The sequence below is a fragment of the Schistocerca cancellata genome, chromosome 5 (genome assembly GCF_023864275.1).
Source record: "Schistocerca cancellata isolate TAMUIC-IGC-003103 chromosome 5, iqSchCanc2.1, whole genome shotgun sequence".
Classification (NCBI taxonomy): domain Eukaryota; kingdom Metazoa; phylum Arthropoda; class Insecta; order Orthoptera; family Acrididae; genus Schistocerca; species Schistocerca cancellata.
Window position 1 is genome coordinate 838,866,153 of NC_064630.1, and position 16,393 is coordinate 838,882,545.

Genomic DNA, 16,393 nt, shown 5'->3' on the forward strand with positions numbered 1-16,393 from the left:
CTCAGCAGTGAGCAGCCAGCCAGCTCATGATGAGGAGCAATAAGGGAAGGGTAGGGAAGCAAAGGGGAGGGGAATCAGAATCGGAACCAGACAGCTTGGTACGAGAAACAATTTTCGATAAGTCTATTCTATGGCCACTAATGTTAGTTCTTTGGAGACATCTACTTCGATATCTACGGATTCACTACAAATAGCACGCACGGTAACATTATCTGATGAAGTAGTTCTGAAAACATTTTCCAAAAAAATGTGTCGTGAGCAGCTAGATCGACAGCCCACACACAATGGAAATAGTTTGGATCACATTGTTACAAACGGCCCTGACCTTATCAACACTATTAGCAATGTCATCAAAGTGATGGATATGAAAGTTAATAAATCCATCAAGGAGGCTAGGAGAGTATTTTCACAAAAAGAAAAGATAAGCAGTTCTAAGCATCCCACTTAGACAATGAATGGAAATCATTTATCTTCAGTATGACAAATATAAATGAATTATAGGCAAAGTTTAAATTGAATGTAAATCATGCTCTGGGGAAGTATGCGCCAAGGAAGTGGATTAAGGGTGGAAAAGCCCCGCCGTGGTTCAATAATAAAATATGGAATATGCTGAGGAAGCAAAGGCTGTGGCACTCTCAGTTTAAAAAAGAACAGGAAAATAACAACAGGCAAAAGTTAGTAGAAATTCGTGCACGAGTAAAAAGATTGATGCACGAAACATACATCTTCCACCATCAAACTGTAGGAAGCGACTTCTGCAAGAACCTGAAAAAATCACGGTCCTACACAAAAGCGGTAAGCAGATCGATGGGTTGCATACAGTCGATTGTTGGGCTGCCAAGGGAGGGGACAGCAGAAGAAAAGTTCTAAATTTCATATTTAAGAAATCATTCATGCCAGAGGATCATACAAACACAGTCATTCGACCATCACACAGACTCCTGTATGGAAGACACAATAACAAGCATAAAGAAAAAGTTGAACAATTAAGTTTCCATATGTGGATGGAATCCCAGTTCAGTTTTATAGAGAGGACTCTGCGGCACTGGCCCCTTAATCATCTTTTATTTATTGCAAATCTCTCACCCTGTGCAAAGTTCCAAACAACAGGAAAAAGGCACTAGTGACTGTATAAATGAAAGGTAAAAGCAGACCTATAAAATTACAAATCAATCTCCCTAACATCAGTTGGCTGCAGAATACATTAACATGTCCTCAGCTCAAATATAAAAATATTCGAGACAGAAAAGCTTCTGGCTATAAATCAGCACAGATTAGGAAGCATTGCTCGTGTGAATCTCAGCTAGGTTCCCAGATATGTGAGTGGCTCTCTTCAGAAATAGAATCCAGTATGTTGTCTTCGATGGTGAGTGTTCATCGAAAAATATGGGAATTGCCAGAAGTATACCAAGAAAGTGTGACAGGACTGCTATTATTTTTTATATACATAAATGATCCGGTGGCCAAGGTGAGCATCATCATTGATAATTGTAGGTCCCCCTTAATGGGTCAGCTGTGCAGTAGATACCAGAGCCAGCTACACACTGTGTGTGAAATGCACACAGGAGTTCCTTTAAATTAGGTGACTCTCCATCCACTCCATATAACAATTATCTGTAGGAAACATGGCGGTGTCAGTGTAAAAAACCCACAGGTGAGGTGGTTAACTGCCATAATACTCGACATAAAAGTTTTCTGGGCATGGCACCATGTCGTAATGTTTAAAACTACTCCTGCTGCATAAAAACTACGTTTTGGCCACGGTTGCAGTGGCCTTCTTCTGGGTCTACTGGTGCATTCTAGCTATGCAGTGTCCCTTATATTTTGATTTTACTGTTCATTGCACATGCCATTATGTCACAATGTTAAAACATAGTTTGTTTCATTGGTCACTTAAGGAAGAAGAAGAAGGAACTTTATTTTAATTTTTAATAGGTTATAGAGGAGGAGGGAGAACGTAACCTCTTGTTGTCTATTGGCTGTTGTGTTATGTGGCATGACTGGTGGTCACTGTCGAATGAGAAGTTGGCTGCTGTTTACAAAATGCTAGACGTCCTTCAGGAGTATGTCCCACCAGACATATGTGACCTGGTCGAGTTGTGCCCGACTTCAATGTACTTCAAATGGCAAGGAAAATACTACGAGCAGACAGACAGCGTAGCAATGGGGTCTCCCCTATCTCCACTGGCAGCCGACACATTCATGAAAGCCTTCGAAGCAATGGCCCTTGGTTCAGCTCCTTTATGCCCATGTTGCTGGTTCAGAAATGTGGACGACATGTTCGCTATAGTACCTAATGGTGAAATGGAGCTACGCAAGTTTCACGAATATTTGAACAACATGCACGGGAAGATAAAGTTCACACTCGAACTGGAGAAGATGTCAAAGTATGCAGGACAGCGGAGGGCACACTGGGGCACAGAGTATATTGCAAGCCTACACATACAGACAGGTATCTGAATGCCCAATCCTACCACCACCCAGCGCAAAACAACTCTGTCATCTGTTCTTTGGCAATCCGTGTGCAGCACCTAAGTGATGCTCAAAGCAACACCAGAGCTTAAAAGGCTATGCACAACGTTTCTATCCAATGGCTACAGCCATAAGTCAATTGACACAGCCTTGTTGACGAAACCAAGTAAGAAATACAAGCAAGAAATGACAAACTGCAGCCAACAGTGCGCTTACCTTACATGAACAATGTACTGACTGAATAGGCAAACACCTTTACCAGGTTTGGGTGCAGCCTGTCTTCTATAGTAGTTGTAGGATCCAGGAAGTGCTAGGCTCCACTAAGGACACGGTAGATGCATTAGACATTGCAAGCGTGTACAAGGTGTAATGGGAATGTGGAGGGACATACATCAGCGAGACTGGCAGGCCAATAGCAATGCACATTTGGGAACACAAGTGTTATATTCATCTAGGGCAACACAGCAAATCTGCAGTGGCAGAACATTAGCGAGATTGTGGAAAAGAAATAAAATTCAGCAAAACCTGTGTCTTGGCCAAGCAGCCAGTTATGATGGAACGCAACATCAGAGAGGCCATCGAAATACTTAAACGTCCTAATAACATGAACAGAGAGGATGGACTCAGGTTTGCCCCATCTTGGCTGCTAGGAATTAGAGCCCAAGAGATGGCACTGTCAACACGAGGCATGAGAACTACCGGTGATTAACTGCTGCCATGTGGCTGACGTCTAGCATTTGGTAAACAGTAGCCAACTTCTCATTCGACGGTGACCACCGGTCATGGCACATAACACAACAGCCAATAGACAACAGAGGTTAGGTTCTCCCTCCTCCTCCTCTATAACCTATTAAAAAAAGTTCCTTCTTCTTCCTTAAGTGACCAATGAAACAAATTATCTTTTAACATTGTGTCATAATGGCATGTGCAATGAACAGTAAAAACAAAATATAAGGGACACTGCATACCTAGAATGCACCAATATATCCAGAAGAGGGCCGCCGCAACTGTAGCCAAAATGTTGGTTTTTATCCAGCAAGAGTAGTTTTATACATTATGACACGGTACCATACTCAGACAACTTTTATGTTGACTGACTGGGCGCGGAAGCCTACGCAATTATATTGCCAAAATATTCACAATGATGCACCAGAGCTTACAGCGCTCCTGAAAAGCAGTGAAGCTCACGTAATATTATGTAGAGCAAGCTGGTTGAGACATGAAATTGATAGTAGTGAGATTTTTGGGGAAAATTTAAGTGTACATCAAAAAGATAGGCACATGGGAAATGGTGTAGGTGTTGCATTAGACAAGAAACTTAAATCCACTGAGTTAGAAATTGAAGCTGCATATTCAGTTTTATAGAGAGGACTCTGCAGCATTGGCCCCTTACTTATCTTGTATTTATTACAAATCTCTCACCCTGTGCAAAGTTCCAAGTTGTTAAGCAAGCAAGTTGTTAAGCTAACTAGATAAAATATCACTAGTGTCATATCTCAATGAGGAACTTTAAATTATCAGCACAGAGCAGGAGCATGTAAGGAACCTACAGCTCAAGTTTAAAAGAATAGTTGATCAAGCACCTGGACAGGTACGTAACCAGTACAACAGTTCATAATGGGAGGGAACCTAGATGGTATACAATCAATGTAAAGAAACTTCTGAAGAAACAAATTACTGCACAACAGGTGTAAAACAAAGCATAGGGCTACAGATAGAGAGATGTTGAATGAAATGTGTTTGGTTGTCAAGAGTGGAATGAGTGCAGCCTGCAATGCCTACTGTTGCAGAACATTGTCAGATGAACTATCACAAAACCCAAAGAAATTCTGCTCATATGTATAGGTCGTTAGTGGTACCGAAGTTTAATGTCCAGTCCCTAGCGAATGAGAAGGAACTCAAATTAAGGGTAGAAAAGCAAAAGCCCTTCAAATGTTCGTTTACAAACAAAAGCTCATGAGTATTTCCCCAATTTGATCCTTGTATCACGGAAAAGATGAACAATATAAATGTTAACTAAAATCATTACAACTGAACAAAGTCACTGGAGCAGTGGAATCCCTATAAGATTCTATACTGAATTTGCAGCTGAGTTAGCCCCTCTTCCAGCTATAATCAATCACAGATTCCTCGGGGAGGGGAGGAAACCACGTCCAATCTTGGAAAAAAAGCTGTCTGCAAGAATGGTAGTAGAAGTGAATCACAAAAACTGCCATCCAATATCCTTGACATTGATTTGTTGTAGAATCTTAGAACATGTTCTGAGCTCAAAGGTAATGAGATATCTTGAATACAATGACCACCCTCAATGACAACCGGTATGGATTCCGAAAACATCTACCATGTAAAACCCAACTTGCATTTTTCTCACATGACATACTGCAAGCTTTGAATCAAGGCAGTCAGGAAGATGTCTTGATTTTCAAAAAGCATTATACTCAGCACCACACTTGTGCTTACTGTCAAAAGTACAATCATATGAGGTATCAAGTGAAATTTGTGGCTGGATTGAGGACTTTTTGGCAGGGAGGACACAGCATGTTATCTTGGATGGAGAGTAATTGTCAAATGTAGACGTAACTTCAGATGTGCCCATGTAAGTGTGTTGGGACATTTGATGTTCTTGTCGTATATTAATGACCCTGCAGGCAATACTAACAGTACTGTCATGATTTTTGTAGAAGATGCAGTTATCTAGAATGAAGTACTATCTGAAAGAAGCTGCATAAATATTCAATCTGGTCTCCCCAATATTTCAGAGTAGTGCAGAGATTAGCAGTTTACTTTAAATGTTCTGAAACCTAAAATTTTGCACTTCATGAAACGAAAGAATGTAGTATCCTATGACTATAATATTGCTGATCACCATTCAAATTTACCAATTCATACAAATATCTGTGAGTAACAATTCATAGTGATATGAAATGGAATGATCACATAGGCTCAATTGTGGGCAAAGCAGGTGGTAGACTTCAGTTTAATGGTAAAATACTGGTGATGTACACTCAGTCTAAAAAAGAGATTGCTCACAAATCACTTGTGCAGTTGGTCTTATAACATAGCTCGAGTGTGTAAGATCCGTACCAAATATGATTAACAGGAGATATTGAACGCATACAGAGAAGGGCAGCTCAAATGGTCACAGATTTGGTTGATCCATCGGATAATGCCACAGAGATACTAAAGAAACTTCTGTAAGACACTTTAAGACAGACTTAAACTAACCTGAGAAAATCTATTAATGAAGTTTCATGAACTTTATTTAAATGATGACTCTAGGAATATACTACAATCCCCTACTTATCACTCACATACAGATAGTAGTAGTAGTAGTAGTAGTAGTAGTAGTGGCAGTAGCTTTATTCATCCGTAGATCTCTTTTTACAAAGATATACGACATGTCAAAGTATTTACAAATTTAATAGAGGGAAACATTCCACATGGGAAAAATATATCTAAAAACAAAGATTCTGTAACTTGCCAAAAGAAAGTGTTGGTACATTGATAGAAACAATAACAAATACAAACACACACACAAATTTCAAGCTTTTGCAACCCACAGTTGCTTCATCAGGAAATAGAGAAGGAAAAGTAACGACAAAAGGATGTGGGTTTTAAGGGAGAGGGTTAGGAGTCATTCCAATCCCAGGAGCAGAAAGACTTACCTTAGGGGGAAAAAAAGGACAGGTATACACTCGCGCACACTCACACATATACATCCGCACATATACAGACACAGGCAGACATATGTAAATGCATAGAGATTGGGCAGAGATGTCAGTCGCGGCGGATGTACAGAGGCAAAGATGTTGTTTAATGACAGGTGAGGTACGAGTGGCAGCAACTTTAAATTAGCGGAGGTTGAGGCCTGGTGGGTAACGGGAAGAGAGAATATATTGAAGGGCAAGTTCCCATCTCCGGAGTTCTGATAGGTTGGTTGCAGTGGGAAGTATCCAGATAACCCGAACGGTGTAACACTGTGCCAAGATGTGCTGGCCGTGCACCAAGGCATATTTAGCCACAGGGTGATCCTCATTACCAACAAACACTGTCTGCCTGTGTCCGTTCATGCCTTTGCCCTAGCCAGATTACGCTCCCATATTTTATTTACTCAGGCTTGTCTGACATTTGGCATTACCGCCAGAGGCCTCACACGTAAAAGTTCCCATCTTTGGCTGCAACCCTTCTTTCCATCAGTCCCTATACCAGTTCCAAACTGAACAATCCATAGCCCTCACCCTCCAAATCCTTCACCTACAAATCAACTCAGCCAATGAACACACCCGTCACCTCATATCTCTAATCAAAGTCCTCAATCTTTCTTCTCCCACATCCACACTGGCTGTTCAGAGCATCCTCCTACAGGCCAACCACAAATGCCACCCTTCACCTAAAAAAACTATCCAATCTCCTGGTTTCCCACCTCCGGAAAGGCAACTCACTCACCCTCCACAACCTTTCCAACAAACATCAACCTCCTCCCATTGCACACAGACCCAGTCTCCTCCATCTACTCAATCTCCCACTTCCAGCTCCACTCCCCCCAAAAACCTCAAAATTCTATTCAACACAATCTGAAACCACAACACCCCAGTCCAGTAGTTAACCTTTCCTCCAAACCTCTCTCCCAATCCGAAACCTCTGTCCTATCCAAAGGCCTCACCTCCAGCCCTACTCCCAGATTCAACCAAACAGCCCTCGTCAAAGATTTACTGTCCTACACTCTTAGTCTCTGCTGGAAATATCACTTTGCCACGAAGCAAAATAATCCTAATCCTACTCCTAATGATCCAACTCCCCTAGACACTATGCAAATTGAACCCTGCCTGGAACAGTTCTGTCCTCCGTCACAGCGGGACTCACCTCCTCTTCCTAAAAATCACCCTCTCCATACCTTCCAGGAATTTCCGACTTCCAGCCTTGCCTCTCAATCTTTCTTGGAAAACTTAATCCTACTCCCAACATCACCACATCTGAAGCCCAGGCTATCCGTGATCTGAAGGTTGACCGATCCATCATTATTCTTCCGGCTGACAAGGGTTCCACGACCATGGTACTTGATCGTCGGGAGTATGTGGCTGAGGGACTGCGTCAGCTTTCAGACAACACTACATACAAAGTTTGCCAAGGTAATCCCATTCCTGATGTCCAGGCGGAGCTTCAAGGAATCCTCAGAACCTTAGGCCCCCTACAAAACCTTTCACCTGACTCCATAAACCTCCTGACCCCACCGACACCCCGCACCCCTACCTTCTACCTACTTCCTAAAATTCACAAACCCAATCATCCCGGCCGCCCCATTGTAGCTGGTTACCACGCCCCCACAGAACGTATCTCTGCCTACGTAGATCAACACCTTCAACCCATTACATGCAGTCTCCCATCCTTCATCAAAGACACCAACCACTTTCTCGAACACCTGGAATCCTTACAAAATCTGTTACCCCCAGAAACCATCCTTGTAACCATTGATGCCACTTCCTTATACACAAATATCCCGCATGTCCTGTGCCTCACTGCAATGGAGCACTTCCTTTCACGCCGATCACCTGCTACCCTACCTAAAACCTCTTCATCCTAATGCACAACTTCTTCACTTTTGAAGGCCAGACATACTGACAATTACAGGGAACAGCCATGGGTACCAGGATGGCCCCCTCGTATGCCAACCTATTTACGGGTCGCTTAGAGGAAGCCTTCTTGGTTACCCAAGCCTGCCAACCCAAATTTTGGTACAGATTTATTGATGACATCTGGACTCACAGTGAAGAAGAACTCTAGTTTCCTCTCCAACCTCAACTCCTTTGGTTCCATCAGATTCACCTGGTCCTACTCCAAAGCCCATGCCACTTTCCTCGACGTTGACCTCCATCTGTCCAATGGCCAGCTTCACACATCCGTCCACATCAAACCCACCAACAAGCAACAGTACCTCCATTACGACAGCTGCCACCCATTCCATATCAAACGGTGCCTTCCCTACAGCTTAGGTCTTCGTGGCAAACAAATTTGCTCCAGTCCTGAGTCCCTGAACCATTACACCAATAACCTGTAAACAGCTTTCGCATCTCGCAACTACCTTCCCGACCTGGTACAGAAGCAAATAGCTAGAGCCACTTCCTCATCCCCTCAAACCCAGAACCTCCCACAGAAGAACCCCAAAAGTGCCGCACTTGTGACAGGATACTTTCTGGGACTGGATCAGACTCTGAATGTGGCTCTCCAGCAGGGATACGACTTCCTTAAATCCTGCTTGAAATGAGATCCATCCTTCATGAAATCCTTCCCACTACACCAAGAGTGTCTTTCCGCCGTCCATCTAACTTTTGTAACCTCTTGGTTCATCCCTATGAAATCCCCAAACCACCTTCACTTCCCTCTGGCTCCTGCCCTTGTAACTGCCCCTGGTGTAAAACCTGTCCCATGCACCCTCCCACCACCACTGACTCCAGTCTTGTAACCCAGAAGGTGTACATGATCAAAGGCAGAGCCACGTGTGAAAGCACCCACATGATTTACTGGCTGACATGCCTACACTGTGAAGCCTTCTATGGGGGAATGACCGGCAACAAACTGTCCATTTGCACGAACGGACACAGGCAGACAGTGTTTGTTGGTAATGAGGATCACCCTGTGGCTAAACATGCCTTGGTGCACGGCCAGCACATCTTGGCACAGTGTTACACCGTCTGGGTTATCTGGATACTTCCCACTGACACCACCCTATCAGAACTCCGGAGATGGGAACTTGCCCTTCAATATATTCTCTCTTCCCGTTACCCACCAGGCCAATTTCAAGTTGCTGCCGCGTCATTCAACATCTTTGCCTCTCTACTTCCGCCTCGACTGACATCTCTGCCCAACCTCTTTGCATTTACATATGTCTGCCTGTGTCTGTATATATATGTGTGTGTGTGTGTGTGTGTGTGTGTGTGTGTGTGTGTGTGTGTGTGTGCGCACAAGTGTATACCTGTCCTTTTTTCCCCCTAAGGTAAGTCTTTCCACTCCTGGGATTGGAACGACTCCTTACCCTCTCCCTTAAAACCCACATCCTTTTGTCTTTCCCTTTCCTTCCCTCTTTCCTGATGAAGCAACCTTGGGTGGCGAAAGCATGAAATTTGTGTGTGTGTGTGTGTTTGTGTGTGTGTGTGTGTGTGTGTTTGTTTTATTGGCCCTATCAACATACCAACGCTTTCTCGTTTAGTAAGTTACAGCATCTTTGCCTTTTTTTATATATATTTTCCCACGTGGAATGTTTCCCTCTATTATATTCATATTTACAAATTTAGACCAATTTAAAATAAGCTAATTCATATACACATATATTACCAGACTTCTAGTTAGAGACAATCATTAGATTTACTCCTGGTGTACAATACTTTTTTTTACAAATAACTTATTAAATAATGTAATGCCATGTTGTTCACTCATACCTCACTATCAGTCACTGCACACACTATACACACATTGTTTCATAACACTTCACTCACTACACACACACACACACACACACACACACACACACACACAGGTGATCTCTGGGCCATTTGCTGTACCATAACTTCCCATTTGCTATCCTGAAAAACTGAGTCAGCATTCTTTCATAATGAGTGAGATGTTGAGCTCAAAACGAGGAAGAGTGTTAGTACTGTGCTATGCATAGCATGGGGGTAAGTATTTCTAGAAAGGAAAAAAAGAAGGGGAAAAAAACAAAATGTGAAGGTGTTATGTGGAATGTTGGATATTTTATAATCATAATTTTTTTGTATAACTTTTTTTTATCAAACCACTACTCTGTTTTACCTAAGTAATTCTTCAAAGTATAAAATGTATTGCATAACAGGTACTTTTTAGCTGCCTTTTTAAATAAGTGTATTTTTGCAATTTCTTTAATCTCTTTTGGTAATTTTTGTACAGTTTTATTCTGTTTTGAGATTTATGTTTATGTTTTCTTGGTAAATGTAAGTTGAGTCTATCTCTAATTGCATGGTCATGGACAGAGCTGTTTGTGCAGTAATTACCAATGTTATTTTTGATGGGTACAACTGACTGGTAAATGTATTCCCATGGAGCAGTTAAAATCTCCAGTGTTCTGAATAGATCTTTACAATGAGCTCCACTAGTATTTTTGGTTACTATTCTTATGGCTCTTTTCTGGAGTTTGAAAATTGTGTTCATATTTTGTGCATTTGTTCCCCATAAAAGAATGCCTTAGCTAAGAACTGAGTGTACATACGAATAATATGTAACTAAAAGACACTGCATGTTACATACTGATGATAGGATTCTAAGGGCATAACATGCTGAAGACATTCTGTTTGCAAGTACCTTTGTGTGCTCACACCACTTCAACTGAGAATCAATATTCATTCCCAGAAATTTTGCATTTGTTACACAGTCTATAGACGTGCCATCTTCATTTAATTTAACATGGTCATTTTTTTCTCTTCAAACTGAAATTCATGGCATTAGTTTTCTTTATGTTCAATGTCACTTTATTACTTATTGACCAATCATAAACTTCCTTGAAAGTTTCATTTGCTTTCTGGGCAAGGAGTTCTCTTGTTTTCTCAGTGACTATAATATTGCTGTCATGAGCAAAGAGGATTTTTCATCGTGAGGAACACTACTGGGAAGGTCATTGATGTATATCAGCAACAGTATTGGTCCTCATATGCTACCTTGCGGAACCCCTATATTAATGTATTTTGGTTCTGATAAGTGTTTTACTAAATGTTTAGATCTATTTGAAGTACATGTTATCTCTAATCTTTGTACCCTATCTGTTAGGTATGATCGAAACCAGTCATTAGCTACCCCTCTTCTAATTTACTTAATAGAATCTTGTGGTCGACTGTATCAAATGCCTTAGAAAGTTCCAAAAATATGCCTGTGACACACTCATCTTTATCAAGAGCATCAAGTACAACTTTTGTGAATTCTACTATGACTGACTCCGTATTTTTACCACTTCAGAAACCAAACTGTGATTCACTTGAAAGATTGTATTTAGTCAGGTAATTCACTAATCTGTCTTTCATTATTGCTTCTATTATTTTTGAGAATGCTGACAGCAGGGAAATAGGCTTGTAATTGTTTTTCTAGTTCTTTTGAAAAATCTTTTATTTTGATTTCTGATGGATGTCGTTTGCAGGCTTGTAGTTTAGGGAATGATTTGATGCCTGACTTTACTGTTGTTATTTGACAGAGATGGTCTGATAGTCCGAGATATTTTACAGCTACACCACATTTATCCCTGTCCATATTTGTGGCAACATGGTTACTTGAATATACCTGAATGCCTTTTGGATCTTGTAATGCTGATCAAACATTTCAATGGTTCACGGATGAAGTCACACAACATAGTTCTGTTATGATTTTTATCAATGACATCCAGGTCATGTCAAACTCAGAGGCACAACACCTGTCACACTTACGACAGATCTCCACTCGTCTATGTGCACATGGCCTGCTTTTTTCAACCCTTCAAAATGTGTCTTTGGAGCAGCTGAAGTACAGTTCCTACACTATACTATAAATGTACAAGGCATGTGGGCACCACAGGAGAAAGAAGAAGCTATCCTTTTCCACAGCCTACAACAGTTAAGGGATTACCACAATTTCTCAGTGTAACCAGTTTTTACCATCAGTTTGTTCACAGTCATGTCCTCCAAGCTATACCACAGAATAAATCCTTGCACGATTCACCAAAGCCAAAGACAAACTCCAGTGCAATAGTGAGGTTGAGTTGGCTTTTATCAAAGTGAAAATTGCTACACTGTTAGTGCACCCAGTTCTGCAGCTGCCTCTCATCCTCACGGTTGGCGCATCTGCCACTCCAATCTGTGCTGCACTGCAACAGCAAATGGATGAGCAGTGGCAGCCCCTAGCCTTTTTCAGTAAAACATTACTGCCATCTCAGGAGAACTGGTTCACTGATGATTGCAAACTGTATGTTGCCTATGCTGTTATTAAAAAATTTTGTTACATGGTGGAGGGACAGCAGCTCACTCTCACCACAAGCCACAAAAATACGTATTATGCCAGTGTCCTAACAAAGTGTCACCTGGTCAGCTGTGACATCTCTACTATATATCTGACAGTTCACCACCAATATTGTTCACGTCGATGGAGAACTGAACATGCCAGCTGATGCGCTATCTAGGATTGTAGCAATCACTAATGCAGTTGACTTTGAAGCTCTCGCTGCCACCCGACTATCAGATAGTGAGCTACGGAGCCTACAACTCCGCTGTATTACACTGCCACTGTCGACTGCGCTGCTGTATTGGGACACTGCCACTAACAAACCACGACTATTTGTGACTGTTGACTTTCGCCAACAGGCAATTGCCTCTTTACATAACATGTCACACCCTGGAGTACGAGCCACTACCAACACAGTGAAGCGAGCTTTTGTCTGGCCACACACGCACAAAGATTGCATGCAATATATGTGACAATGTGTGGCCTGTCAACCAAATAAAGTTAGCCGGAACATAAGGTCACTTTGTGGCGCATTTCTTCCTCCGAATAAATATATTTAAACATGTCCACCTAGACCTCTAGGACACCTCCCACCATCAGAAGGATACATCTACTGCCTTACAACTGATCATTTTACACGCTGGCCTGAGGCATTCTCAATTCCCGACATTACTGCTAAAACAATCGCAACTTCTGGACATGGATCGTCCATTCTGGTGTGCCTACAAGAATTGCAACAAACCAGGGAAGACAATTTGAGTCTACCTGTTTCAAGTGTTCATTGCCCTACTGGGTATGAAGCGGATTAGAGCTACAACTTACCACCTGGCAGCGAATGGTTCAGCTGGACGCACACACCACATACTGAAAGTCCCGCTACGATGTTATGACTTACAGCGGTGAACTAAGACAGCACCCACCATCCTACTATGTCTCTGTGCATCACTGAAAGAAGAACTGAAATCCACAACTGCAGAACTTGTTTATGGCCAGTCAATATGACTACCAGACATTTTCTTTGCCAATGTGCCCGATTTGATGCAAAAGCTGGATATACAAATCTGGCAACTATACCTCGATGTTTCAAGGGATCAGCAGACCCAATGACCTTTTGTTTTTGGCGAGCAACAGGAGTACCACTACGTTTTTGTATAGCACGATGCAGTATGTATGCCATTGCAGTCACCCTGCGACTGGCCTCACTGTGTCATGAGTAGGGAGGACAAGGCATTCGAAGTTTATGTGGTGGGTATGCCACCCATCATCACCAGTGCCAGGTTTAAACCTGCTTTCTGTGCACGCTACATTGGTACAGACTCACCTGCACACAACATGGAATGGACTCTACAAACACTCCAGCTGCTACATAACCGACTGCAGATCAACCAGAATAGATGTTGGTGGCAACCTCTAATGTACCGTCAGCAGCCCATGCACGATCTGTTGTTACCTGGTCTGGATGACACATCCGATTCAGCAGAAAATATTCGTGACACTAACAGAGGAGTGGTGAAGTACAATGTTATGTGCAGTGTAACACTATGCTCAAGTGATAACTATTTTTAATGATTATCCTGGTGCAGTCATTGACTTGTGTGCTCTCTTTGTTTTTATATATGTTTTACTCTTTTGTTGACTGTGTTATTTAATGGAGTCGTACGAGTTATGGTTTAGTTTTTATGTTGCAATGAAGTTAATTATGTAGCCCCATAACAGTGCTAATTACTGGAAATAAGTTTGTATTGTTAACAACAGACAACATTTATCAAATGTATATTTAGAGGCCAATAGCACAATGCCACACTCTTCAACAGGGGTCAACAAGAGGTTTGCAAATGTACACCACACATTGCTTGGACTACCCACTTCTGAGCCAAAAATGTCATTTGTGAATGCGGGACAATTCTCACAGAATATAATGCCAATGCCACTTGAACTGTCACTTATTGCAAATACTTTTATAATGGTTGATATAGCAAGATTCAATTTTTGAACAAGATACTAAACATGGGCATTCCCTGTGAGCTTATGATGTATATTTGAACGTCTAGATATTTTGATTGTTTAGACTCACTAACCATATGGATATTCTGTGTTATCAAAATATTGTTATAGTTGAAGTGTGTGCTAGAAATTGTAAACAGCAAATCTTCTATGATTTAGCATCAATTTATTTTCTATAAGCCATAAACTTATGTCTTTAACTGCAGTATTTGATGCACTGCCTATGTTGTGCTCAACATCCTTCACTACCAAGTTGGTGTCAACAGCAAACAGAAATATTTCATAATCACTTGTCATATTAAAAGGCTTTTATCATTTATACATATACGAAACACAGACTGCACGTCACTGCTGTTCTCATTAATGTGGAAAATGACCTTTCTGCTGCCATTTTGAAGTATAAGCTGAACCAATTGTGAGCTACAATTCTTATTTCATAATGGCCCAACTTCTGCAGTAATATTTTGTGACCCTTTTCTGTTCTGAAATAAGAAATTACTCTACAAGGGCTTTTTTTAAATAGGAAAGCCCAATTTCACTTTTTAAATAGTCTTTATAAACTATAATTTTACAATGCAGGTCATCATACAATAACTCTGCAATAAGTGGAGTGTTCAGCATCATACTTACTCTGGTTCTTTATTTAGCTCTTCAGCTTTGCTCACAGACTGCTTCTCTTCAATGTAGCCATTATCACCGTTTTCCCGACCTTCGGCAGCTGGTCTTTCTGTCATGGCAGTCACATGTGCTGCAAGTGACTCATTTTCCTCTCTGAGCTGTTCTACTTCTTTCTGCAGCGCCACGAAATTTGAAAGCTTGGAAAAAAAAATAAATTTAGTGTTAAATAATACAATAAAATTGTCAATTTTGATTATTCAAGTGACAGCTTAGCTCACTAGTCAACTGACAAAAGACTGGCCAATAACTGCGGGAAGCTTTATATTATAACAACTTTTTTTAACATCAACTGAATTTTCTGTCAGTGTTCAGCAGAACATGACAATAATATTAAACTTTCCTACTGTAAGTTATATTAATTTGACCACAAAGGCTTATTACGTCCATGTCAGGTGAATATCTGCTGTCGCATACTTACCACCCCCAACCACCCCCCCCCCAAAAAAAAAAAAAAAAAAAAAAAGAAAAAAAAAAAAAAAAAAGAAAAAAAAATTTTTTTACAGAAATACACGGTGTTTCAGCGTCTCAACAGCAAGTTGAGGAACTACAGAAGGAGATTCTCCTTAATCAGTTATTTACAACTTGTCTCCTTTGCCCACGTCAGAAACACTGTTTTTATACTACATCATTTCCTCAATGGTCTGATTCAACACCAGCCCTCCTCTCCTTTCCTTTGGTAGTGTGTCAAGAATGTGACATACATTTTTCTAATTGCCACCAAAGATGAGACAATTCAACAAACCAACACTGTGTTTCAAATCATGAGAAAGAACTTTCAATGAAGATGCAAAATACATCTAGAGCAAGCATATACTAAGACTTATTGGAGATAATTTTGATTATTTATTTAGATTAATTTGCAATACACTAGAATGTTCCTTCATTTCCTGCCCCAAGATGTCACAGCATTATATGGCTGGTATGCACACACTGTTAGCAATGTGCAGCGCACAAGAAATTTTGTACTCAATACTATAACTTATGAAACAGTCTCAAGAGGGTATGAGCCTTGCTCTGACACATGATAAATGCCCTGCAGTCATCCATCTGCATTCAGAAAGAATCCAAGATATGACCACTGAACTGAAAAACTTGCACCACCAATAGTAAGTACACTACCTTCAGCTCAGTCCTTCCGAGACTTCTGCTGATATCTCCAAAGGGTAAACAAATGAGTAGCAGTTTACATTCATGTAGACAAAAATTGCACCCAAAACAAAACAATTCAAATCTGGTTGGAAATAAATGCACT

The 16,393-nt window shown here is 41.1% G+C and overlaps 1 protein-coding gene across 7 annotated transcripts in view; it reads right to left on the reverse strand.

Annotated features, from left to right (window-relative positions):
* LOC126187364 (kinectin) overlaps positions 1–16,393 on the reverse strand; it is a 369,916-nt gene that overhangs the window by 123,348 nt on the left and 230,175 nt on the right. For all 7 annotated transcript variants that reach the window (XM_049928406.1, XM_049928403.1, XM_049928402.1 and 4 more), the window contains one exon: positions 15,094–15,278. In XM_049928406.1, the coding sequence (XP_049784363.1) occupies positions 15,094–15,278 (185 nt within the window). The remainder of the gene's footprint in view (positions 1–15,093; positions 15,279–16,393) is intronic.